The 25,796-nt window shown below is 51.6% G+C and overlaps 1 protein-coding gene across 2 annotated transcripts in view; it reads right to left on the bottom strand.

Annotated features, from left to right (window-relative positions):
- The window catches only part of LOC101938039 (TBC1 domain family member 10A), a 51,496-nt gene extending 37,707 nt beyond the window's left edge, over window positions 1-13,789 (bottom strand). Inside the window, exon 1 of one of the 2 annotated variants that reach the window (XM_065568411.1) lies at window positions 13,461-13,789. In XM_065568411.1, coding sequence (XP_065424483.1) covers window positions 13,461-13,654 — 194 coding nt within the window. In that variant the 5' untranslated portion in view covers window positions 13,655-13,789. The remainder of the gene's footprint in view (window positions 1-13,460) is intronic. The other variant, XM_065568410.1, reaches the window with a different exon arrangement.
- Between the last annotated feature and the right edge of the window lie 12,007 nt (window positions 13,790-25,796).

Here is a 25,796-nt window from a genome sequence, read left to right as displayed (position 1 = left end):
CAGGCACGACTTCCCCTTCGTGAATCCATGCTGACTGTTCCTGATCACTTTCCTCTCCTCTAAATGTTTCATAATTGATTCCTTGAGGACCTGCTCCATGATTTTTCCAGGGACTGAGGTGAGGCTGACTGGCCTGTAGTTCCCCGGATCCTCCTCCTTCCCTTTTTTAAAGATGGGCACTACATTAGCCTTTTTCCAGTCATCTGGGACCTCCCCCGATCGCCATGAGTTTTCAAAAATAATGGCTAATGGCTCTACAATCTCACCCGCCAACTCCTTTAGCACCCTCGGATGCAGCGCATCCGGCCCCATGGACTTGTGCATGTCCAGTTTTTCTAAATAGTCCCGAACCACTTCTTTCTCCACAGAGGGCTGGTCACCTTCTCCCCATGCTGTACTGCCCAGTGCAGCAGTCTGGGAGCTGACCTTGTGCGTGAAGACAGAGGCAAAAAAATCATTGAGTACATTAGCTTTTTCCACATCCTCGGTCACTAGGTTGCCTCCCTCATTCAGTAAGGGGCCCACACTTTCCTTGATTTTCTTCTTGTTGCTAACATACCTGAAGAAACCCTTCTTGTTACTCTTAACATCTCTTGCTAACTGCAACTCCAAGTGTGATTTGGCCTTCCTGATTTCACTCCTGCACGCCTGAGCAATATTTTTATACTCCTCCCTGGTCATTTGTCCAATCTTCCACTTCTTGTAAGCTTCTTTTTTGCGTTTAAGATCAGCAAGGATTTCACTGTTTAGCCAAGCTGGTCGCCTGCCATATTTACTATTCTTTCTACACATCGGGATGGTTTGTTCCTGCAACCTCAATAAGGATTCTTTAAAATACAGCCAGCTCTCCTGGACCCCTTTGCCCTTCATGTTATTCTCCCAGGGGAGGTGCCTGGGGTCTATGCCTGGTTCTGTGATCTTGGGCATGTTAAACCATCCATTTGCAGAGTTGTCAGACAGCAATACAACTTCACAGGGGCAATGTGTGGCTTAGTCCATCTGTGTTTATAAAAAGGCTTGGAATTCCTCAGACTGAAGGAACTGGGCAAAGCATTATTAGGTGTGAAGACAAGAACAGCACTGCTAGATCTAAAAATTCAGTTGACGTGTGGTTACCACGGCCTTAAAGCTAACTCCATTACACCACGGGGGCCACTGTGTTACACCGTTATGCCAGCTAGCAACAGCAGCCAGCCTTAGGGAAAGGCAGAGCCTCCTGGATGCTTTAAATGTTGACTGTAAACATTAAATATCAGTCCATCGGATGGCACTGGTGGTGAGCGAGCTAACAGGTGGCTGAGCTATGGATTCCTAGAAGTTAGTGCACAGCTGTGTACTCTCCCAGCTAAGCCAACTACATCCACACACACCTACACAATGCGGATGTAAGATCTTTAAGTCTTTGTTAAAGGAGGTTAGTGACAACCCCTCTGCATCAGAGATAGGGTTACCATATCTAATAAATAAAAAAAGAGGACCCCCCACGGGCCCTGGCCCCGCCCATTTCCCCAACCCATAGCCCCGCCCCAACTCCGCCCCTTCCCCGCCCTAACTCCGCCCCCTCCTCCCTCCCACTCCCAGCCATGGGGAAAGGGCTGCCCCAGCGCTACCAGCTTCACGGTTTGCCAGGCAGCCCCCAGACCCTGCACCCCCGGCCGGCGCTTCCCCAGCGCAGCTGGAGCCCAGGAGGGGAAGCGCCCAGCCGGGGGCGCAGGGTCTGGAGGCTGCCCAGCAAACCGTGAAGCCGGTAGCGCTCGGGCTTCAGGCAGCCCCCGTGCCTCCGGACCCTGCGCCCCCAGCCGGGCACTTCCCCTCCCGAGCTCCGGCGGCGCAGGGTCCGGAGGCACGGGGGCTGCCCGAAGCCGGTAGCGCTCGGGCAGCCCGGCTCTTAAATAGTCGAAGAGGAGCAGAGCCTCCAGCCGCGGCGGCTCTGCTCCTCCCCGACTCTTCGGCTCTGTTTAAGAGCCGGGCTGCCCGAGCACTACCGGCTTCGGGCAGCCCCCGTGCCTCCGGACCCTGCGCCGGGAAGTGCCCGGCCGGGGGCTGGGGTCCGGAGGCAAGGGGGCTGCCTGAAGCCCATAGCGCTCGGGCAGCTCGGCTCTTAAACAGAGCCGAAGAGTCAGGGTGGCAATTCCCCCCCAATTCCTCCCTAACAGGGAGTTTCGCAAGGGAGTTCTCCAGGTGAAGGAGAAGCAATACAGCACCCTTGGGGTAAGTGACTGTCTGTAGTGTGTGTGTGTTTGAGGATTACTTGCTGTGTGCTGAGCTTGTGTTTGTCAGTCTGTTTGGTTGTTCGAAGGACTGTGTGCTGTGGCTGGCAGTTGGAAGCTGTGAGCTTCAAAGGAAGGTCTGAAAGCTAGAAGCCTCTGGTAATTGGCTGAGCCTTAATCAGTGGGCGGGGCATTCACACAGGCCAGGACTTTATAAAGCAGCGCACAAGCGACCAGGGAGCTTTTGCGAACGGGGCTGCTAACAGGGAGTTACGCAAGGGAGTGGGGGTCCCTTTATTCCCCTTAAAACCTATAAACCAAACTACATTCAAAACCTTTTGCTTAAACAACCCTTTCATTAACTAGGAGAAAATGCAGGCAGAAGCCCAGCTGCAGAGTGGGGGCTATCCAGTTTATTGCACTGAGTGCAGCATGTATGATTACCTGCCCAGTGGGCAGGTGGTGTATGTGTGCATTCAGCACAAGGAGCTCCTGGCCCTCAGAGACCACGTACGGACTTTGGAGGCCAGGGTAGCGGAACTGGAGGAGCTAAGGGAGGCAGAGAGGTATGCTGATGAGGCTTTCCGGGACACTGTAGAATTGTCCCACTTCCAGTCAGACAGCCCCTGTGCTGTTGAGGAGGATGAAAGGCCCAGGGAAGCAGAGCAGTCAACAGGAGCAGAGGGAAACCTTCCCATAGTTGGGACCCTCCTTCCAGATGGAGCTGGGGTTACCTCTCGCACTGAGGTTACCTCTCCGGGGGAGGGAACTCCAGTTGCTAGGAAAAGGCAGGTGTTAGTAATGGGAGATTCGATCATTAGAAACGTAGATAGCTGAGTTTGTGATGACCGGAAGAACCACATGGTGACTTGTCTGCCTGGTGCGAAGGTTGCGGATCTCTCGAGGCATCTAGACAGACTTATGGGTAGTGCTGGGGAGGAGCCGGTGGTCGTGGTACATGTAGGTACCAATGACATAGGGAAGGGTAGGAGAGATGTCCTGGAGGCCAAATTTAGGTTGCTAGGGAAGAGACTGAAATCCAGGACCTCTATGGTGGCATTCTCAGAAATGCTCCCAGTTCCACGCGCAGGGCCAGGTAGGCAGGCAGAGCTTCAGAGTCTCAATGCGTGGATGAGACGATGGTGTAGAGAGGAGGGCTTTACATTCATTAGGAACTGGGGAAACTTTTGGGATGGGGGAAGTCTATACAGGAGAGATGGGCTCCACCTAAACCAAAGTGGAACCAGACTGCTGGCACTAAACATTACAAAGGTTGTAGAGCAGTTTTTAAACTAGGAGATGGGGGAAAGCCGACTGCTGCAGAGGAGCATGTGGATCGGCCAGAGACTTCTCTTAGAGGAGAGTCTAATGATAGAGAATCTCCAGGTTATAGTCAGGAGCAGAGGATGGAGGAGGAGGATAATGTAAGGGCCAGATTAGATGATAAACATTCACATAAAAAAGAATCTGACACATCAGAAAAGGGCAGACAAATAAACAGTGACAAGTTTTTAAAGTGCTTGTACACAAATGCTAGAAGTCTAAATAATAAGATGGGTGAACTAGAGTGCCTCGTGATAAAGGAGGATATTGATATAATAGCCCACCAGGTTTCTGTGATGCCTGAGAGCAATCAATGGGACACAATCATTCCGGGGTACAAAATATATCGGAAGGACAGAACAGGTCGTGCGGGGTGGGAGTGGCACTATATGGGAAAGAAAATGTAGAATCAAATGAAGTAAAAATCTTAAGTGAATCCACATGTTCCATAGAATCTCTATGGATAGAAATTTCATGCTCTAATAAGAATATAACATTAGGGATCTATTATCGACCACCTGACCAGGACAGTGATCGTGATGATGAAATGCTAAGGGAAATTAGAGAGGCTATCAAAAGTAAGAACCCAATAATAGTGGGGGATTTCAGCTTATCCCCATATTGACTGGGAACATTACACTTCAGGATGAAATGCAGAGATAAAGTTTGTCGATACTTTAAATGACTGCTTCATGGAGCAGCTGGTACGGGAACCCACAAGGGGAGAGACAACTCTAGATTTAGTCCTGAGTGGAGCACAGGAGCTGGTCCAAGAGATAACTGTAACAGGACCGCTTGGAAATAGTGACCATAATACAATAGCATTCAACATCCCTGTGGTGGGAAGAACATCTCAACAGCCCAACACTGTGGCATTTAATTTCAAAAGGGGGAACTATGCAAAAATGAGGGGGTTAGTTAAACAGAAGTTAAAAAGTACAGTGACTAAAGTGAAATCCCTGTAAGCTGCATGGGTGCTTTTTAAAGACACCATAATAGAGGCCCAACTTCAATCTATACCCCAAATTAAGAAACACAGTAAAAGAACTAAAAGAGAGCTACCGTGGCTTAACCACCATGTAAAAGAAGCAGTGAGAGATAAAGAGACTTCCTTTAAAAAGTGGAAGTCAAATCCTAGTGAGGCAAACAGAAAGGAGCATAAACTCTGCCAAATTAAGTGCAAGAATGTAATAAGAAAAGCCAAAGAGGAGTTTGAAGAACGGCTAGCCAAAGACTCCAAAGGTAATAAAATGTTTTTTAAGTATATCAGAAGCAGGAAGCCTGCTAAACAACCAGTGGGGCCCCTTGATGATCGAGATACAAAAGGAGTGCTTAAAGACGATAAAGTTAGTGCGGAGAAACTAAATGGATTCTTTGCTTCAGTCTTCACGGCTGAGGATGTTAGGGAGATTCCCAAATCTGAGCCGGCTTTTGTAGGTGATAAATCTGAGGAACGGTCACAGATTGAAGCGTCACTAAAGGAGGTTTTAGAATTAATTGATAAACTTAGCATTAACAAGTCACCGGGACCAGATGGCATTTACCCACGAGTTCTGAAAGAACTCAAATGTGAAGTTGCGGAACTATTAACTAAGGTTTGTAACCTGTCCTTTAAATCGGCTTCTGTACCCAATGACTGGAAGTTAGCTAATGTAACGCCAATATTTAAAAAGGGCTCTACAGGTGATCCCGGCAATTACAGACCGGTAAGTCTAACGTCGGTACCAGGCAAATTAGTCAAAACAATAGTTAAGAATAAAATTGTCAGACACATAGAAAAACAAACTGTTGAGCAATGTCAACATGGTTTCTGTATAGGGAAATCGTGTCTTACTAATCTATTAGAGTTCTTTGAAGGGGTCAACAAACATGTGGACAAGGGGGATCCAGTGGACATAGTGTACTTAGATTTCCAGAAAGCCTTTGACAAGGTCCCTCACCAAAGGCTCTTACATAAATGAAGTTGTCAAGGGATAAAAGGGAAGGTCCTTTCATGGATTGAGAACTGGTTAAAAGACCGGGAACAAAGGGTAGGAATTAATGGTAAATTCTCAGAATGGAGAGGGGTAACTGATGGTGTTCCCCAAGGGTCAGTCCTCGGACCAATCCTATTCAACTTACACTGCTCTACAGCCAAAATGCTTCTGAAATAAATGTAGTCAAACTTTACTAATTCTGGGTCACTGAGAACGAAAATGATGCTTAAAATTGTTGACTGGCTCTAGTTTTCAAGATATGCTATTGGGTCAGTCTATACGACCCTTGACTTGGGAATGGCGGAGGATAAGTGAGTTATAAAGGGAAGGGATCTCAATTTAAACCAGAAATGACTAAATTACATCTTTGACTGGATCTATGAATAAATCTATGATTGGGTTTGGACAGTACTGGCTTTTTAGGCAAAACAATGAATGATGCAATCTGAAGCTGACATTGCGTCATACATGATATGAATTGCATCATGTTATTCCTAGAAGTCATGGATGATTCAATCATAACGAAGCTTACATCGCTCTGCTGAACAAATTGCCCTATATCAGCTCTAGAAATCATACAGTGTTGTGCTCTCTTATCTGGCATTGTTTGATTTTGCAAAGGGACACATTTCTGTTTAGCCAAAGTGAGCAGAGATGCCTCGTACTTGTGTGAACAGTGCAGATAACTTCTGCTATGTTTGTGGTGAAGTGACTTTTGCATCACAAAAGCGCAGTATAACCACTATGGTTAAGAAAGCCTATCACCTTTATTTTGGCTGCAAAATTGGAGATCAGGACAAGAGGTGGGCCCCACACATCTGCTGCAACACTTGTGCAACAAATCTTCGCCAGTGGTTGAACAGGAAAAGGAAATCTATGCCTTTTGCAGTGCCAATGATTTGGAGAGAGCCAACAGATCATACCAGCAATTGTTACTTCTGCATGGTGCCTCCAGTTGGGAAAGGTGTGTCAAAGAAGAAAAAGTGGACTGTGCATTATCCAAACATTCCATCAGCTATACGCCCAGTACCCCACAGAGAAGGACTGCCAGTTCCTGATGCACCAGAATCATTCTCACTTGAGTCAGACGAGGAAGAGGAAGAGGATGAAACTTCTGGTCCTGAACCATCAATGTCACAGGAACCACAGTTTCTCCCATCCTCCTCCTCTGAACCACACCTCATAACACAAGGTGAACTGAATGACCTTGTCAGGGATTTGGAACTACCCAAGAGTAAGGCAGAGCTGTTGGGCTCCAGACTACAGCAGTGGAATCTCCTGGCAGGTGATGTTAGGGTTTCCATGTTCCGTGACCGTCAAAAGGATCTTGTCCCATTCTTCTTCATGGAAGGTGATCTTGTAGCCTGCAACAACATCGATGGTGTGATGGCAGCCCTCAACATTGTTCACGATCCAGATGAGTGGAGACTGTTCATTGATTCATTGAAGACGAGTCTTCAAAAGCTGTTTTACTGCATAATGGCAATATTTTGCCATCCATTCCAGTTGGTCATGCAGTCCATATGAAGGAAACCTAGGACAACATGAAACAACTTTTGAGGTGCATAAACTATGACCAACATCAGTGGCAGCTTTGTGGCGATTTGAAGGTTGTTGCTCTCTTGCTTGGTCTGCATACTGGATACACAAAGTACTGCTGTTTTCTCTGCGAATGGGATAGTCGTGCAAGAGATTCCCACTACATCAAGAAAGATTGGCCACTCCGACAGTCATTGGAGTCTGCGAGGAAAAGTGTTCAGCATCCACCACTTGTTGAATCAAGGAAGATTTTGTTACCACCCTTAAACATCAAGCTGGGTGTGATGAAGAACTTTGTCAAGGCCATTAACAAAACACAAGCAGCTTTCAAGTATCTCCGTGGAAAATTTCCAAGGTTAAGTGAAGCTAAGATAAAGGAAGGTGTCTTTGTTGGTCCTCAGATTCGTGAACTTCTTCGAGATGATGCATTTGACCCTGCACTGCGTGGCAAGGAAAAGACGGCATGGAAAGCCTTCCAGTTAGTGTCAATAAATTTTCTCGGAAACAACAAGGCAGACAACTACAGGTTGTTGGTGGAAAACCTCCTCAAGGCATACAAAAGCCTTGGTTGCAACATGTCACTAAAGATACATTTTTTGCGCACTCATCTAGATTTTTTTCCACCAAACTGCAGAGCAGTGAGCGACGAGCACGGCGAATGATTTCACCAGGACATTGCAACAATGGAGAAACGCTATCAGGGCAAATGGAGCCTATCAATGCTTGCAGACTATTGCTGGACTGTGACAAGAGATGCTCCCTTTAATGAATACAAGAGACAAGCCAAGAAGCGCCGAGTAGACACTGAATAGGACTAAACTATGTACAGAAATTTTTTTTGTCTTTTGTTTCATAATCAATTTTATTTATATAACCCTTTTGCTGATTTTTAAAGTGTTACATAAACAGGACAGGTGAAATATTATCATGTAAAGCAACCATAAACACATGAAAAGACCTAGGTTTACAATTTATGATTAAAACTTTACTATCTACACAATATACATAGACATAAAATGTAAAAACTTAAATATCTTAGAAACAGTAGCCAATCAGTTGTTTTGTCATATTTGAATTCAGCACATCAAAATACATAATAAATAGCACATTTTATCTCTGAAGCAGACAACTTCTCAAAAATTGTAGACCAGTGTTATTTATAAATGATCTGGAGAAAGGGGTAAACAGTGAGGTGGCAAAGTTTGCAGATGATACTAAACTGCTCAAGATAGTTAAGACCAAAGCAGACTGTGATGAACCTCAAAAATCTCACAAAACTAAGTGATTGGGCAACAAAATGGCAAATGAAATTTAATGTGGATAAATGTAAAGTAATGCACATTGGAAAAAATAACCCCAACTATACATACAATATGATGGGGACTAATTTAGCTACAACAAGTCAGGAAAAAGATCTTGGAGTCATCGTGGATAGTTCTCTGAAGATGTCTGTGCAGTGTGTAGAGGCGGTCAAAAAAGCAAACAGGATGTTAGGGATCATTAAAAAGGGGATAGAGAATAAGACTGAGAATATTTTTTCACTTGACCAGAGCTCAGAGAGTATTATTGCCCTTATATAAATCGATGGTACGCCCACATCTCATATACTACGTACAGATGTGGTCTCCTCATCTAAAAAAAGATATATTGGCACTAGAAAAGGTTCAGAAAAGGGCAACTAAAATGATTAGGGGTTTGGAACAGGTCCCATATGAGGAGAGATTAAAGAGGTTAGGACTCTAACTTGGAAAAGAGGAGACTAAGGGGGGATTTGATAGAGGTATATAAAATCATGAGTGATGTGGAGAAAGTGGATAAGGAAAAGTTATTTACTTATTCCCATAATACAAGAACTAGGGGTCAACAAATTAAATTAATAGGCAGCAGGTTTAAAACAAATACAAGGAAGTTCTTTTTCACGCAGCGCACAGTCAACTTGTGGAACTCCTTACCTGAGGAGGTTGTGAAGGCTAGGACTATAACAGGGTTTAAAAGAGAACTGGATAAATTCATGGTGGTTAAGTCCATTAATGGCTATTAGCCAGGATGGGTAAGGAATGGTGTCCCTAGCCTCTGTTTGTCTGACGGTGAAGATGGATGGCAGGAGAGAGATCACTTGATCATTGCCTGTTGGTACACTCCCTCTGGGGCACCTGGCATTGGCCACTGTCAGTAGACAGGATACTGGGCTAGATGGACCTTTGGTCTGACCCGGTACGGCCGTTCTTATGTTATGTTCTTATGACATGGATTCTAATCCCAGACTCCTACTGACTCACTTGTGTGACTTCAGGCAGGACACTTAATGGCTATGCCCTAGTTCTCCAGACCTCTCATGCAGCAATGCCAGCCTTAAGCACTCAAAAGTCAGGAGATTTTAAAAATAGCATGTTTGTGGGGTTTGTGTGTCTTCTGCTTTTGAAGCTTCTCCACAACCTAGAGACTTATTTAAAAAAAACAAAAGCTGAGATTCTCAGGTGATCATATGACCCCAGAAGCAGGGGATTTAAGAAAAGCACTGTGTCACAAGAGCTGGCAAAACACTGCCCCTGTGATGCATGTGATTCTACCGGCCCTGCAGGAGTGTCAAGGTGCCAGTTGTGTTTGCAGAGTAGGTGAAAGGTGCTACAAAAGGGCAAAGTATTATTAGTTATCTATTTCTGCTATGTCAGAAATGGGAGACTGTCCCTCATGGAAAATAGCAGAGTATCACACGGGCTCCTTCAGCAAGATGGAGCGATCCACTCAGTCCTTTTAAGGCAAGTAAAGCAGCTAATTACCCAAATGCAAGTAGTAAGGAACAGCCCATAGCCAAGGAAACGCTAACATCAATGGAGTTAAAATTATGAGAGAGACACTTTCAGGAAACCACTGCCAAGATGTGGGGGGTAGGAACTGACCCTCAGAGTGCAACTATCCCCGGAGTGCCAGCTCCAAGATAGAGGAAGTGACTGGCATCCATTCTGAGCAGGATCCTTTGACTGAAGGAGCTGCCCTGAAAGGCCAAGTATGAGCCAACTCCAGACCCCCTAAAGGTAGTGCCCCTAACATACAACTTCTAAGGACACAGTATGAGGGTCACAACAGGCTGGTTTCACAGCACTTGTGTGTTAGACATGCTCTCTCCCAAGGCAGGTCCTGGGAGGCTCCCATAGACTGGGAATTTCACTGAATTTCCCCTGAATGAGGGTCTGCATCGATACAAGGTGCAGCTAATGGAGACTGCTTGCCTTAGTGCAGGGGTGGGCAAACTTTTTGGGCCAAGGGCCACATTAGGGTTGCAAAACTGTATGGAGGTCTGGGTAGGGAAGGCTGTCCCTCCGCAAACAGCCTGGCCCCCGCCCCCTCCTACCTCCCACTCCCTGACTGCCCCCCTCAGAACCCCCAATCCATCCAACCCCCCTGATCCTTTTCCCCTAACTGGCCCCAGGACCCCACCCCCATCCAACCCCCCCCCCCATTCCCCATCCCGACACCCCCGCCCCAGACAGGCCCCCCGGGACTCCCACGCTTATCCAACCCCCAGAACCTCCACCCCATCCAACCCCTCCCTGCTCCCTGTGCCCTGACTGCCCCCTTATCCAACCCCCAGGCCCCAGCCCCCTTACCATGCCGCTCAGAACAGCATATCTGGCAGCTGTGCCTCCCAGCCTGAATGTGGCCCACAGGCTGTAGTTTGTCCACCTCTGCCTTAGTGCATGACTGTCAGGCTTGATTCAGGCTCTCTATTAGAGGGCTAACGGGGGCTGCATAGTAGAACTGCAGGGGCCACGCTCTGACCACTCAAACTCTCCAGTACAGAGCTCAATCAGATACCCACAATCAATCAGCCTCTTCCAATCCCAGCACCCAGATTGGAGATGGAAAGCACCTATTACATCACCGCAAGACCAGTGCAGGATTCATCTCTACAGTATGTTTTCCCATAAGTTAGTGCTTTGTCCAGTCTAGTTTTAAAGCATCTTAACAGCTGGGACTTCCACCGCTTCCGTTGGGCAATCAGCCAAGCTCATTCAGCCTCCTGAACTTTTATTTGGTGCTTCCCTAACTCCTTTCAGTTCAGTCTCTTTTCTGGAAACAATGTGCTTAGAAGCAAATAATCGTTCAAGAGCAGCTGGGCCCAAACTGTGCAGAAGGGCTGTCCCCTTCCAGCTCAGGACGGTCTCTAGAAAAGCCCTGCAGACGCACACTGCAGAGTTAATAGGATCCATGCTTCCTCCAATACACTCTTCACTGATGTTTTACTTCCCCATTTTATAAGCCAGGGCTGCCAAGAACAGCATGCTGGCTGTGGAGCTGCGATCATGTTACAGATGCAAGGAAGGGCTGTCTGCCCCACACTCCTTTTGTTTCCCACTCTTCCTCTCAACCAGGATATGAATCAAGGCAGGAAAGTTAGCAGGTTTGCACCCAGTTGGTCCTGGGATTGTGCTCTGATTTGAGACAAGCTCCCGAGAGCCCCCCTCTCAAATAAAGCCAGGACAATCTTTGAGAAACAAGACAGCCCAGACCCTTTCCACTACCCAGAGCGCAGAAACTCCCAACTCCACTCTGCTGGCAAGAAAGCTGAAGGGTGGGGTTCACGCTCCTCCACCCCTCCCCAAATACCAGAAGTGGTTGTTTATTTCCCTGCCTCTCACTTATCTCCTGTTATGTGCTCCAGACTTCTTCAGCATTTGCATACGCTTTCACCACCCAGAGAAAGCCTTGGTGCGGAGCCCCTTCAGCCCCTTCCCCTGGAGCCTGTGCCAGCATCGCACCCAGGCCCTTCCGACGTCAGACCTTGCCAGACATAAGCCACCCTCCCACTCTTTAGTTGCATGCCCCCCCACCCCACTCCTTCCTGGCCACTTACCCCCTCACACCCTCCAGGGTTACATGGCCTCCAGTCAAACATGAGCTCCCCACCCCCAAACGGGTCATCCCCTTCCTAAGAAACCCCCCCAGTTACACCCCCACAACAGCATCAGCCTCTGCCAAGAGGCGGCAAGACCTCCTCCCTTGCCCATCATGATCAGGAACAGAGGGAACCCCAGTTTCCCAAACCCAGGCCAGACCCAGACCTTCCCCCCCAACGAGGGAGCTTCTCCCTACTGAGCCAAGGGCAACAGGTCTCAGGAGGGGCCTTGGCCACAGGGCCATGCAGGCAGTAGAGAGAGCAGAGAGTGACCCCGTGTGGCAGTGTCTCCCAGGGGGTATAGGCAGGCTTGGGGTGTCCAAGAACAGAGGAGGTCCCTATGTGCAAGTGGCAAGGCCCACCCAGAGCCACCCCAGGACTATGCTGAGGGCAGCATGGGGGTCCTATTGTGGTCCAGGACAGTGCTCCCCACAGGAGTCTCCCTCGGGGCAGAGGCTGAGCAGGGTGTAGGGGTCCCCCAGGTGGGGCAGAAAGGGTTCCCGCGCAGGGCCAGCACACTCTGCTCCTCAGCATTTGGCAGGGTGGAAGGGGGGGTTCAGGGGGATGGCGCCGGAACGGGGGGGGGCGGGGAGGGGAGAGAGCTCTTCAGCCGCCACAAGGTGCTACTCGTCACCTGCCCAAGGCTTCCAGTTAGGGGGACAACGCTGCCCCTCCCCCAAACGACACTCATGTTAAAAAGTGGGGGCATAGTCCCCTGGCTCCGGCAATGGTGCCCCCCACTTTTACAAAGGTTTCAGCGCCCTTTCCCCCCGAGTAGGAAGTCCCAGCACTCGCGGCCCCTTTGCACACTGGGGAGGGAGATCCCCGTGAGAATGGGAGGTGGGGGGTCCCGGCACTCCCGGCCCCTGCGCCACCCCCAGGGAAGGGGGGACCGGGGCGGATCCCAGCACTCAGACCCGGGGACTATGGGTCCCGGGAGAATGGGGGGCTCCCGGCCCGGGGGGGGGGGGGGGGGGAGTTCCCGGCAGGAGGGGGGGTCCCGGCAGGATGGTGGGCTCCCGGCCCTGAGGGGGGTGGGGAGGTGCCGGCAGGATGAGGGGCTCCCGGCACGGGGGGGAGTTCCCGGGAGGAGGGGGGTCCCGGGAGGAGGGGGGGGGTCCCGGCCCGGGGGGGGGAGGTCCCGGGAGGAGGGGGGGGTCCCGGGAGGATGAGGGGCTCCCGGCCCGGGGGGGGGGAGTTCCCGGGAGGAGGGGGGGTCCCGGGAGGATGAGGGGCTCCCGGCCCGGGGGGGGGGGGGAGTTCCCGGGAGGAGGGGGGGGTCCCAGGAGGATGAGGGGCTCCCGGCCCGGGGGGGGGGGGGGAGTTCCCGGGAGGAGGGGGGGTCCCGGGAGGATGAGGGGCTCCCGGCCCGGGAGGAGGGGGGTCCCGGGAGGAGGGGGGGTCCCGGGAGGATGAGGGGCTCCCGGCCCGGGGGGGGGGGGAGGTCCCGGGAGGAGGGGGGGTCCCGGGAGGAGGGGGGCTCCCGGCCCTGGGGGGCGGGGTCCCGACACTCACGGCCCCTCGGCGCTCTGGCTGCCCACGATGAAGCCGAACTTGTCCACGCGCCGCTCCCCGCCGCCGCCGTTGATCTCGGAGTCGGAGCCCAGCGAGCTCAGCTCGTCCCCGGGGCCCGCCTCCCCTGGGGCCCCGGCCAGGCTCTCGCGGCTCCCGGGTGCGTCCAGCCCGTTCACCCCACGGCTCTTCGCCATCCCGGCTCCGCCTCCGGCTCCGGCTCCGGCCCTCTGCGGGCGGGGAGAGGCCGCTCCACGCCGGCCGCCGCCGCAGCGACCCCGCCACCGGCCAATGGGCGTGGCCCGGAGGAGCCGGCGCCCCACCCCGATGTGCCCATTGGGTGGTGGCGGCTAAGGGGGCGGGTTCACCTGACCCGCTCTGCACACGCCTCCTCAGCCACTACCAGCCAGTAGGAGAGCAGGGCTCGCCTCTGCAGGACTCTGATTGGCCACTCGCAGAGGGAAGCTCACCAATCATTCACTAATTGGGGTGTCAATCAACAAACCTTCCATTCCCTCTCCTTCATCAACCATCCGGGGTTCGTCCGGCTAACAGCGAGGGGTAGGGGCTAGACGTGGCATGTGGGCAGGGGCCCCTCCAGAAAAGCTTCTTTCATACCCCATTGAAATGCAGCCACCTCTGGGGTGGGACGTGGCAGCTGTTTAACAGCAGGGGGTGGGACTGCAGGGCGGAAGAGAGCAGCCCGCTGAAACTGGAGGCGGCATGGGGGAGGAGGTAATTCCTTGGGTCAGGTGGTCTTGGGTCGGACCCAGTGGCGTCATCCCTGACACTTCAGAAGTAGCATTTACAAACAAATACATTCTGAAAAGGAAACCTCTGGAAATCAGCCCCACCCTAATCTCAGTACCTGAGCCCTGAATTCCAGGATCTGACCAGCACTCTGCATGAAAGGTGATGGAGAAAGGACTAGGAGTCAGGATACATAAGAACAGCCGTACCGGGTCATACCAAAGGTCCGTCTAGCCCAGTATCCTGTCTACCGACAGTGGCCAATGCCAGGTGTCCCAGAGGGAGTGAACCTAACAGGTAATGATCAAGTGATCTCTCTCCTGCTATCCATCTCCACCCTCTGACAAACAGGCTAGGGATACCATTCCTTACCCATCCTGGCTAATAGCCACTAATGGACTTAACCACCATGAATTTATCCAGTTCTCTTTTAAACCCTGTTATAGTCCTAACCTTCACAACCTCCTCGGGCAAGGAGTTCCACAAGTTGACTGTGCACTGTGTGAAGAAGAACTTCCTTGTATTTGTTTTAAACCTGCTGCCCATTAATTTCATTTGGTCGCCCCTAGTTCTTGTATTATGGGAATAAGTAATTTGCTTATTCCCATCTCTACTTTCTCCACATAACTCATGCTTTTATATACCTCTATCATTTCCCCCCTTAGTTGCCTCTTTTCCAAGCTGAAAAGTCCTAGCCTCTTTAATCATAGAATATCAGTGTTGGAAGGGTCATCTAGTCCAACCCCCTGCTCAAAGCAGGACCAATCCCAAACCAAATACCCAAATCCCTAAATGGCCCCCTCAAGGATTTGAACACTCAACCCGGGGTTTAGCAGGCCAATGCTCAAACCACTGAGCTATTCCTCCTCATATGGGACCCATTCCAAACCCTTAATCATTTTAGTTGCCCTTCTCTGAACCTTTTCTAGTGCCAGTATATCTTTTTTAAGATGAGTCCACATCTGTATGCAATATTCAAGGTGTGGGCGTACCATCAATTAATATAAGGGCAATAAGGATCTCCGGATGCCCCTCACCACTAAACTGTGCTATGCGTTCCTACAAGTAAACTAGTTCTAATACCTGTTCGCCTGGCCCGGCTGTTGTGAGGCTAAATGAGTATTTGGGTTTGGAAGGTGCTGTGAAATACTCGTAGGAAGACCCTGTATGAGTAACATGATGTTATCTCTAGGCAGCCTGAGCTGAGGCCTTGGCAGGTGAAGATTTGAGGCTAATTCAGCACTCCAGCTGGAACATAAAACATCAGTCTGGGGAGGGGAACTTGAGATTTTGATATCTGCAGTTTTAGCCTTTGAGGGGGTGAGAGACAACACCTCATCCTGTGGCAACCCCTTTAGTCAGTTCAAAAATGTCATTCACAGCCCAGCGCCCCTAAACTGGCAGTATTTACTGCTGTCTGAACAGTGGGGAGTGGAGGTAGTACAAGGGAAATCAGGGGTGGGGCCAGAGGATTTCCCACTTCTCCCCAAGAAAAGCAGAAGTTCCAACAACTGCATAGTCAAATTAGGGCAGGGAAGGAAAGGGATGGAAGCAGGGATGTGTTAAGGGGAAACAATGCCCAGATCCACCAAAATCCTATGGCATTCTGGAGAGACTCTTCCTTTCACCTTATCCCCAGTGGACTCATGTTTTGCTCCCGAGTCCTCGATCTTCCTCCCAGTCCCAAGTAAGGAAAGCTCAACTTGCCCACCCCAAGAAGCCTCTGGAATCCTGCTCCTCCCTGACTGATTCCTTGCTGCCTGGAGGCCAAGCCTCTTGTGAGAATTGCCTGACAAAGATCCACTCCTGGCTAGGATCAAAGTCCAGCAGGTCCTTTAAAGTTTTACAGTGTGGATAGAGAATAAAGTCCTTGTTTGTGTTCAGAGTATCCTCCTCTAGAGCAGTTCTTCTAGGGCTGATTAAAAAGATACACACAAATGAGCAGCTATGTACCATGTGCTCTCATTGGATGCCAGCCCAAGTGACTTCAGGGAAAAGGCTGCAAACTAATGGCTTAGATGAATTCAAGTCAGTCTATGAAGTTGAGTTTTTTGGTGCCAGTCCTGGAGCCCCCAGAGTCATGCAGGAGAGCAAGTCCCTCCTCTACCCTGCCACACCCTGGTCTCCAGGGACTAACCCTTCATATGAGAAGTCCGTTCAATTTCCATGACATTTTGATCCTCTGAGACTACCACCCAATTGCTAATTAGTACTTACTGGGGGTATCCATCTGTCTCCCCCTGTTTCCATTCGCATAGACCCAGGCCTATTACACAGCTCCCCTCTTTCTCACAGCTCCCAAGCAGGACCGATGAGCAGGGCCGGTGCAACCTATTAGGCGACCGCCTCGCTAGCATTTGGGGGGCAGCATTTTCTTTGGCCGCACCGGTCATCGTTGGCATTTAGGTGGAGGGAGCTGGGGCAGGGGAGCGCGGGGAGAACTGTCTGCAGCAAGTAAGGTGGGGGGGGGGCGGCACGCAGAGGAACTCCCCACTGCAGTTCACCTCTGCTCTGCCTCTTCCCTGAGCATGCCGCCCCGCTCTGCTTCTCTCCCTCCCAGGCGTGCAGCGCCAAACAGCTGATCGGCGCCACAAGCCTGGGAGGCGGGAGAGGTGGAACAGGATGGCTGCTCGGGGAGGAGGCGGAGCAGAGGTGAGCTGGGGTGGGGAGCTGCCACACGGCTCCCCGGGCGGAGGGGGGAGCTGCCATGGGGGGGGCGCCTCAGGGCGGGGGGGTGGGAAGCTGCCGCAGGGCTCAGGGAGGGGGCAGAGGTGAGCTGGGGTGGGGAGCTGCCGCGGGGGGGGCGCCTCAGGGCGGAGGGGGGGTGGGGAGCTGCCGCGGGGAGGCACCTCAGGGTGGGGAGAGGGTGGGGAGCTGCCACAGGGCTCGGGGAGGGCGCAAGAAGGAAGTTTCGCCTAGGGCGCAAAACATCCTTGCACCGGCCCTGCTGACGAGAGGGGGGGGAAGCTGGTACAAATTACCAGGGCCCAGCGGTCCGGAAGGGGGCCCGGCTTCCCCCCTCTCTCATCGGCCCTGTTTAGCTGGTCCGCCCTTGCTGGGAGGCCCGAAAAATTTTTTCACCGGGGCCCAAACCCGCTCTTGGCGGCCCTGCTCCCAAGTCAGGCATGGTGGGAGGACAGTGCTGGGTGCTCTCATTCCCCCACACCCAGGCCAAGGGAGGCAGATTGCCTGATATCGGAGCTCCCATGTACACCCTCCTTGCTCTGGGGCTGGTGCAGGTGGAGCCCTGTAAGCACAGATCAGAGCTGCAGGCAGCTGCTAGTGCCTTCTCCTCCCCCCATAAATCAAGTATCTGGCAGGGGATGCGATGGCTGGGGCAGAAGTGCCCTTTCACTGCTCCCAGACTTTGAGTCAGGCCGCTCCCCTCCTCTCAGTGGGGCCAGCGACAGTGGCTGGCTGGGAGCCAGCCAGAGACGTAGCTCTGTGGGGCTGCAGAGGCTCCCCAATGCCCCCGGTGTAGGCGTTACATGGCCAGCTCAGGGGGCACCGCTGGGGCTCGCTGCGAAACGCTGCCGTGAATGATTCCACAAGATACAAGACAGTGAAGAATCAGGGCCTGGGGCCAGATCTGGACAGGGAATTTACAAATTCAAGGAACTTTCCATTTCCGGGACTAAGTGCAGGAATCAGAGTGACAGTCTCTAGCCAGTGCGATACAGGAGGTCAGAAATTATCACAACAAAACCTTCTGGCCTTAGAATCCCTATAAGTAAAACACCACCATGGATCCCTTACCATCCCTCCCCCCAACCTTGGGCAATGAGAGTCTGTTTTATCATTGGCTGTAATTAATACATACAACAGTCCTTTAATCAAAACTGCAACTTCAATGAACGGGAGCTTGTGCATTTCTATAGCCCAACGTTAGGTTAGTCTTTATGTGATTCTTTACCCTAACCCACTGTGGTAGGTCAAGTTCAAAGCACCTGTGTGAAGCAATCTGCAATCTTTCTCACCATCCTAAACCTTTCAGGGTTGATATTAACAAGTGTGTTCTGAAAGTTGATGCTTTAAAACTGGGCCGGCTCCAGGGTTTTGGCCGCCCCAAGCAGCCAAAAAAAAAAAAAAAAGCCGTGATCATGATCTGCGGCGGCAATTCAGCAGGAGTGAGGGACCGTCCGCCCAATTGCTGCCGAATAGCTGGACGTGCCGCCCCTCTCCGGAGCGGCCGCCCCAAGCACCTGCTTGCCAGGCTGGTGCCTGGAGCCGGCCCTGCTTTAAAAGCACAAGGGCAGCTCAAATCTGGCCCCAAATTTTGCTTGAAAATAAGCTTTTACAAAGCTGAAGCCAATTGGACATGTTTCCATCTGTTTTCCCCCCTTCACATTCAAATGGAAATTGGCTTTTTCATCTATTAACAAGCAAAGATTTCCCCACAGAGTGTAGGCAAGCCAAACATTGCAGCTTTGTGTTAATGCACCAGAACCTGACAGCAAAATTGACTGTAAACCATAAGGAAACCAGTGTTGCCAACTCCTGTGATTTTACTGCAAGTCTTGTGATATCTGAAAGTTTTCTTAAAGCCTCAGCTCCAGGATTCATGTGATTACATGAGAATTTCAGCTATTATTTAATAAAAGAGTAAATTTTGTCAAAGTTAGACTCAGGACTCACAGTTTGTCAGACCACTCTGTTTTATTAGCACAGCACTCTGCTAATAACACCCAGATAATGTGAGCACCATCCAAGACCCACACTACCTTATTTTATACAGATAAAAAGCGCATGAACTTAACAAGAGGACAAAGAAAGCAGAACTGACAAGTTTACCCGAGGCTAGACATACATATTCAATTTTCTTACTAACTTTTACAGATGTCCGGCTGATGTTCCACCATTAGCTTAAGCGGACTCATTGTTTATGCCTTAATATTCCTTTTCCTGACACCTGTATTTCAGCATTCCTTATTTCTGCTTAAAGGTACATACAGCATTTCTTTAATCCATTCTATTTTTACAATATAATTCACTCTACTTTCACAATTTCTAGCCCTCATGGTTGCAGAGAAAAACATGGAGACATGGACCTAAAGGCTATGACACCAGAAGACAAACTAAAAGACCCCAAAGTTGTTATTTTTTTATATCCCATGATTTCCAAGTCAATCTCATGATTTTGGAGGAGCTGACTCATGATTTTTGACCCCTTGGGCTTGCTAGTGCTGGGAAGCAGAACTATTCTTGGTGTCCAAGCAGGGGGAAATGTAAAAAGGAAACAAGGGGAATTAATGACAAAAAGGTAATTAATTTTTAAAAATGTATTGTGCTAACAACCTACAGCTTTGTAACATAGCTAAGAAAAGCTGGTTGGTTTTTGTTTTTTTAATTCTTATTTTCTGTTTGTATTGCAGTAGGGCCTAAAGGTACCAGTCAGGGATCAGGGCCCCCTTGTGCCAGGTCCTGTACACGCAAATGAGAAAAATACTTGTGAATGATTTTTAACCTGACACTTTAAATGAGTGAGCCCTCCCAGGTTCAAAATCTGTAACTGCTGTCTCAGTGCTCACGGTAGAATGAGAATAAGAATGTATACTAGGGCTATGTTTAAACACCCCGCCTCCCCCGCACACACACACATACACGCCCCCGATGTGGTTCTCCAGGGCCACAATGATTACCAAGTGCATGCTTTTACAAAAACAGAGACGTAGGCTTGTGCTCACAATAGAGCACTGGGGTTCAGACCTGCCTGAGTTAGCAGTGAAAGACAGATGCACATATCAATGTAGAGAACAATTATATGAATTTGAAGACATTTGGACCGCTTTTCTTGACACATTTGGACAAGGAATGCTGAGATAGCTCACATAATGCCAAACTTCCATTCCATCTGACCACTCTGCGTTTTCCCTCCCTCTTCCCTCTTTTGCCCATTTGTAGCTGTCTTTTGAAAATATTTTTTGTTATTGTTAACACTTCCACCCTAACCTTATAGATTCTCTGATTTTGTATTGTCTGGTCTTGCTCCTTTGGCAAGTGGTAAAGTTGCATGATTGCACCATTTATTGGCTGTCCTGTGAAATGGGCAGTATTCGGTAACATACACAAGCTGTAAGTCGTTTACCCTTTTGTATTTTGTATTGTTTGTTTCTTTATGAAAATTAATTAAAAAATTAACCACACACACCAAGAGAATGTGTAATAGGATCACAGATCAGTATCACACTCGCAGGGCTCTAGCGGCATGGGGGGGGGGAGCCTAACACCAGCCCAGGGGATTGCTTTCAATGACAACTGAAGCACACGTGCAATGAGTTTGAGGTTATCAGCCTAGTCCCACATGAGTCTGATTCTCAAAACCCTTTAAAGTTATCTTTCGTGCCTGTTTCGTTCCGGGGGTGGTGGGGGTAGGAAGGTGTCTGGGTGAGGAGTCTCAAGGTGGGGAGCAAGGTCAGGGGGTCTGGGTCCAGCTCCATATTCCCAATGGCAGGACAAAATGCCCAGCAGGTGGCAAGGGAGAAGGGAGGGCAGGTTGGAGCAGCTAGGCCATTGCTGAGCCTTTCCACCTTTAAGGCCTGGTCTACACTATGACTTTAATTCGGATTTAGCAGTGTTAAATAGAATTAACCCTGCACAACGAAGCCATTTATTTCGAAATAAAGGGCTCTTAAAATCGATATCTGTATTCCACCCCGACGAGCGGAGTAGCGCCAAAATCGATTTTGTCATTTCGAATTAGGGTTAGTGTGGCCGCAATTCGATGGTATTGGCCTCCGGGAGCTATCCCACAGTGCACCATTGTGACCGCTCTGGACAGCAATCTGAACTCGGATGCACTGGCCAGGTAGACAGGAAAATCCCCACGAACATTTGAATTTCATTTCCTGTTTGCCCAGTGTGGAAAGCACAGGTGACCATAGATAGCTCATCAGCACAGGTAACCATACAGGCTGATAATCGAAAAAGAGCACCAGCATGGACCGTACGGGAGGTACTGGATCTGATCGCTATACGGGGAGAGGATATTCAGTGCTAGCAGAACTTCGTTCAAAAAGATGAAATGCCAAAACTTTTGAAAAAATCTCCAAGGGCATGATGGAGAGAGGCCACAATAGGGACTCAGATCAGTGCCGTGTGAAAGTCAAGGAGCTCAGACAAGCCTATCAAAAAACAAAGGAGGCAAACGGTCGCTCCAGGTCAGAGCCGCGGACATGCCGCTTCTACGCCGAGCTGCATGCAGTTCTAGGGGGGGCAACCACCACTACCCCACCTCTGACCGTGGATTCCGAGGCGGGAATAATCTCATCAGCTACACCTGAGGATTCTGCGGATGGGGAAGAGGAGGAGGAGGAGGAGGAGGAGGACGAGCTTGCAGAGAGCACCCAGCACTCCGTTCTCCCCAACAGCCAGGATCTTTTTCTCAGCCTGACTGAAGTACCCTCCCAACCCAGTATCCAAGACCACGGCCCCATAGAAGGGACCTCAGGTGAGTTTACCTTTTAAAATATAAAACTTGTTTTAAAAGCAAGGGTTTTTAATGATTACTTTGCCCTGAGGACTTGGGATGCATTCGCAGCCAGTACAGCTACTGGAAAAGTCTGTTAACGTGTCTGGGGATGGAGAGGAAATCCTCCAGGGACATCTCCATGAAGCTCTCCTGGAGGTACTCCAAAAGCCTTGCCACAAGGTTTCTGGGCAGTGCAGCCTTATTCCGTCCTCCATGGTAGGACACTTGACCGCGCCATGCTTGCAGCAAGTAATCTGGTATCGTTGCATGACAAAGCCTGTCAGCGTATGGTCCCGGTGTTTGCTGGCATTCAAGCAACATCCGTTCTTTATCTCTCTGTGTAATCCTCAGGAGAGTGATATCGCTCATGGTAACCTGGTTGAAATACGGGAATTTAATTAAGGGGACAGAGGTGGCTGTTCCTACTGGGCTGTTTGCCTGTGGCTGAAAAGAAATCCTTCCCTGCAGTTAGCCAAGCGCGGGGGGAGGGAGCGGGGGGAAGGGAATTGGCCCAGAGCTTTTCGCGTTTGGCTAGCAGGGATTTTCCCTGATACCAGCCACGCGATAGGGGGAGGGGTAAAGCGATCATCCCAGAGAATTCATGGCGGGGTGGGAGGTGTTAGTTTGGTTCCTGCAGGGATCTTCCCTGATAACAGCCATGGGTGGGGGGAGGGATAAAGCAATCATCCAGAGAATTGGATGGGGGGTGGTGGTTAGTTTGTTTTCTGCTGCTGAAGGTTAACAGGAAAACCGCAGCACTCAACAGGCTTTGCTTGGTATGTGGGAAAGGAGGGCACAGAAGCCGAAAGACAATGGCTTACCATGGCCGCATACAAGCCGAATTCTGTTGCCCGGACCTGCGTCTGTGATCTCTAGCAGCAAAGCCACAGGCACTCAATATTAAGAGGCAAAATGCGACCTTGCACAGAAATCACATGTGCTATGTAATGTGAATAGTGTTGGTCACCATGAAAGAGTATAAGCATTGTTCTGCAAAATGTATCTTTTTAAAAAATTCTCTCCTTTTTTCCCTCCCTCCAGCAGCTGCAAATTCTTCAAGCCTCCCTCCTCCGTCCCGAAGGCTATCACAGATAAGGCGTCAGAAAAAGAAGACGTGAGACGATATGTTCGCAGAAATCATGGAATCCATCCGCAGTGACAGAGCTCATCTGAATGAGTGGAAGGACACGGTTTAAAAGTATAGGAAAGAAGCCAGTGAACGTGAGGACAGGAGGGACCTACATGAGGACATGAGGGACCAGGGCCGGCCTTAGCAAGAGCGGGGCCCGATTGCCCGCCGGCAAGCCCCGCCCCCAGGAATCAGGCCCCGCTTGGGCTGGGGTCACGGGGTTTGGGTCCGGGCTGGAGCCACTGGGGCCGGGGCCAGGCCGGAGTCGCTTGGCCTGGGGCCGAGCCGGCGTGCCGGGGCCTGAGCCAGAGCTGCCGGGGCCGGAGGGGCTCGGGCCGGGGCCGCTTGGGCCAGTGCCCCAGGGCCCGAGCCGGGCCGGGGGTGCTCGGCCAGCACCGCTCGGCTGTGGCCAGAGCCGGCGCCCCGGGGCCTGAGCCAGAGCTGCCGAGGCCGGGGCCTGAGGTGTTTGGGCTGGGGCTGGGCCGGCGCCCCGGGGCCCGAGCTGGGGCCGGGGGTGCTCGGACGGGGCCGGAGCCGTGGGGCCGTGCTGGGGGTGCTCAGCCGGAACTGGGGCCGGGGCCCGAGCCGGGCCGGAGCCAGAGCCGCTCGGGCGGGGCCGGGCCGTCGCCCCGGGGCCCGAGCCGGGCCGGAGCCAGAGCCAGAGCCGCTTGGCCGGGGCCAGAGCCGGAGCCGTGGGGCCGGGCCGGCGCGCTCGGCCGGGGCCGGTGCCCCGGGGCCCATGCCAGGCTGGAGCCAGAGCCGCCGGGGCCAGGGCCGCTCGGCCAGGGCCGGACTGGGCCGCGCCTCCCAGGAGCCCTCCTTGCGCCCCCCCCGCTTACCTGTTGCTGCCGCCGCCTGCCCCTTTTCAGACTTCCCGCGAACATCTGATTCGCGGGAAGCAGGGGAGGGGGAGGAGCAGGGGGCGGAGCATTCAGGGAAGGGGAGGAGGGGGAAGTGAGCTGGGGGCGGAGTGGACAGCTGCGGGGCCCTCTTAGGCGCGGGGCCCAATTCAGCCGAATCGGCTGAATTGGCCTAAAGCCGGCCCTGTGAGGGACCAACGTGAGGACAGGAGGGACCAACGTGAGGAGAGGAGAGACGCTCGAGATGAGAGGTGGCGGCAGGAAGATCAGAGGAGGCAGGATGCAACACTGGTGCTGCTGCGTGAGCAAACAGACATGCTCCGGTGTCTGGTGGAGCTTCAGGAACGGCAGCAGGATAACAGATGCCGCTATGGCCCCTGTATAACCTCCATCCCCCCTCCCCATATTCCATAGCCTCCTCACCCAGAAGTGTAAGAACGCGGGCGGGGGGGGGAGGCGCCGTACACCTTCTCATTCCACCCCAGTGGACAGCCCAAGCAAAAGGCTGTCATTTTTTTAACCTTTTTTTAGTAGGGTTACCATTCATCCGGATTTACCCGGACATGTCCTCCTTTTTGTGTTAAAAATAGCGTCTGGGGGGGAATTTGTAAATGACTAAAAATGTCCGGGATTTCCCCCCCCATGCAGAGCGAGGCGCGGCTGGGAGGGCTGCAGGAAAGTCAGCCGCTCGCATGGGGCTCTGGCAGCCAGAGCCCTTCCCCTACAGCTTGCCGGGCTGGACTCCAGAGCAGCTGTAGAGCTCCTTCTCCTCCCCCCCCCTGCATTCTGAGCCGGCCGGCCTGCCGGGCCGTTTGCATCAGGCCTCGGCAGCTCCTCCTCCCCTGCAGCCCAGCGCCCCACTCCGGCAGCACTGTGCAGGGTCAGGGACCGGGTTGTGTGTTGCGCTGGGGAGCGCAGCCATGTGTCCGGCTCCGCACAGAGCCCAACACCATGTTCTGAGCAGCAGGGTAAGGGGGGCAGGGGGCAGGAGAAGGGGCAGGGAGATTTTGGAGGGGGCAGTCAAGAGACGGGGGGGTCGGGAGTTCGGGGGGGGCTTTGGGGGGAGGTGGAGAAGGTTTTGGGCAGTCAGGGTACAGGTAGGGGGTAGGGTCCTGGGGGGCAGTTAGGATGGGGGGAGGGTCTCAGGAGGCGGCAGTCAGGGGACAAGAGGCAGGGAGGCTTAGGTAGGGGGTGGAGTCCTGGGGGGCAGTTAGGGGCAGGGGTCCCAGGAGGGGGCAGTCAGGGGACAAGGAACGGGGGGGAGGGTTGGGGGTTCTGAGGGGGGCGGGAAGTGGGAGGGGCAGGGGCTAGGGCAGGATGGGGGCGGGGCTCCTCCCATCCTCTTTTTTGCTTGCTGAAATATGGTAACCCTATTTTTAGTGGCCTTTTCCTTCCTGCAGATCCTCCTCCCAAACCCCACCCGGGTTCCCTCCCTCTTTTTATAATCTATTAATAAAGAATAAATGATTTTTAAATGATAGTGACTTTATTTGGTTTGAAAGCAAGCTGGGGGAAGGGGGAGGGTGGGTTCCTTACAGAGAATGAGTCAATAAAGGGGGCGGGTTTTCATGAGGGAGAAACAAACAGATATTTCACACTGTAGCCTGGCCAGTCATGAAACTGGTTTTCAAAGCTTCTCTGATGCACAGCGCTTCCTGGTGTGCTCTTCTAATCGCCCTGGTGTCTGGCTGCGCGTAATCAGCAGCCAGGCGATTTGCCTCAGCCTCCCACCCCGCCATAAAGGCCTCCCCCTTACTTTCACAGAGATTGTGGAGCACACAGCAAGCAGAAATAACAATGGGGAGATTGGTTTGGCTGAGGTCTGAGCGACTCAGTAACGATCGCCAGCGACCTTTTAAACGGCCAAATGCACATTCTACCACCATTCTGCACTTGCTCAGCCTGTAGTTGAACAGCTCCTGACTCCTGTCCAGGCTTCCTGTGTATGGCTTCATGAGCCATGGCATTAAGGGGTAGGCTGGGTCCCCAAGAATAACTATTGGCATTTCAACATCCCCAACGGTTATTTTCTGGTCCGGAAAGTAAGTCCCTTGCTGCAGCCCTTTAAACACAGTAGTGTTCCTGAAGACGCGAGCGTCATGAACCCTTCCCGGCCAGCCCACGTTGATGTT

This window comes from Chrysemys picta, chromosome 15 (assembly GCF_011386835.1).
Source record: "Chrysemys picta bellii isolate R12L10 chromosome 15, ASM1138683v2, whole genome shotgun sequence".
NCBI classification, from domain to species: domain Eukaryota; kingdom Metazoa; phylum Chordata; order Testudines; family Emydidae; genus Chrysemys; species Chrysemys picta.
The sequence above is the reverse complement of the archived record's forward strand: the minus strand, read 5'-3'. Positions and strand labels throughout refer to the sequence as shown.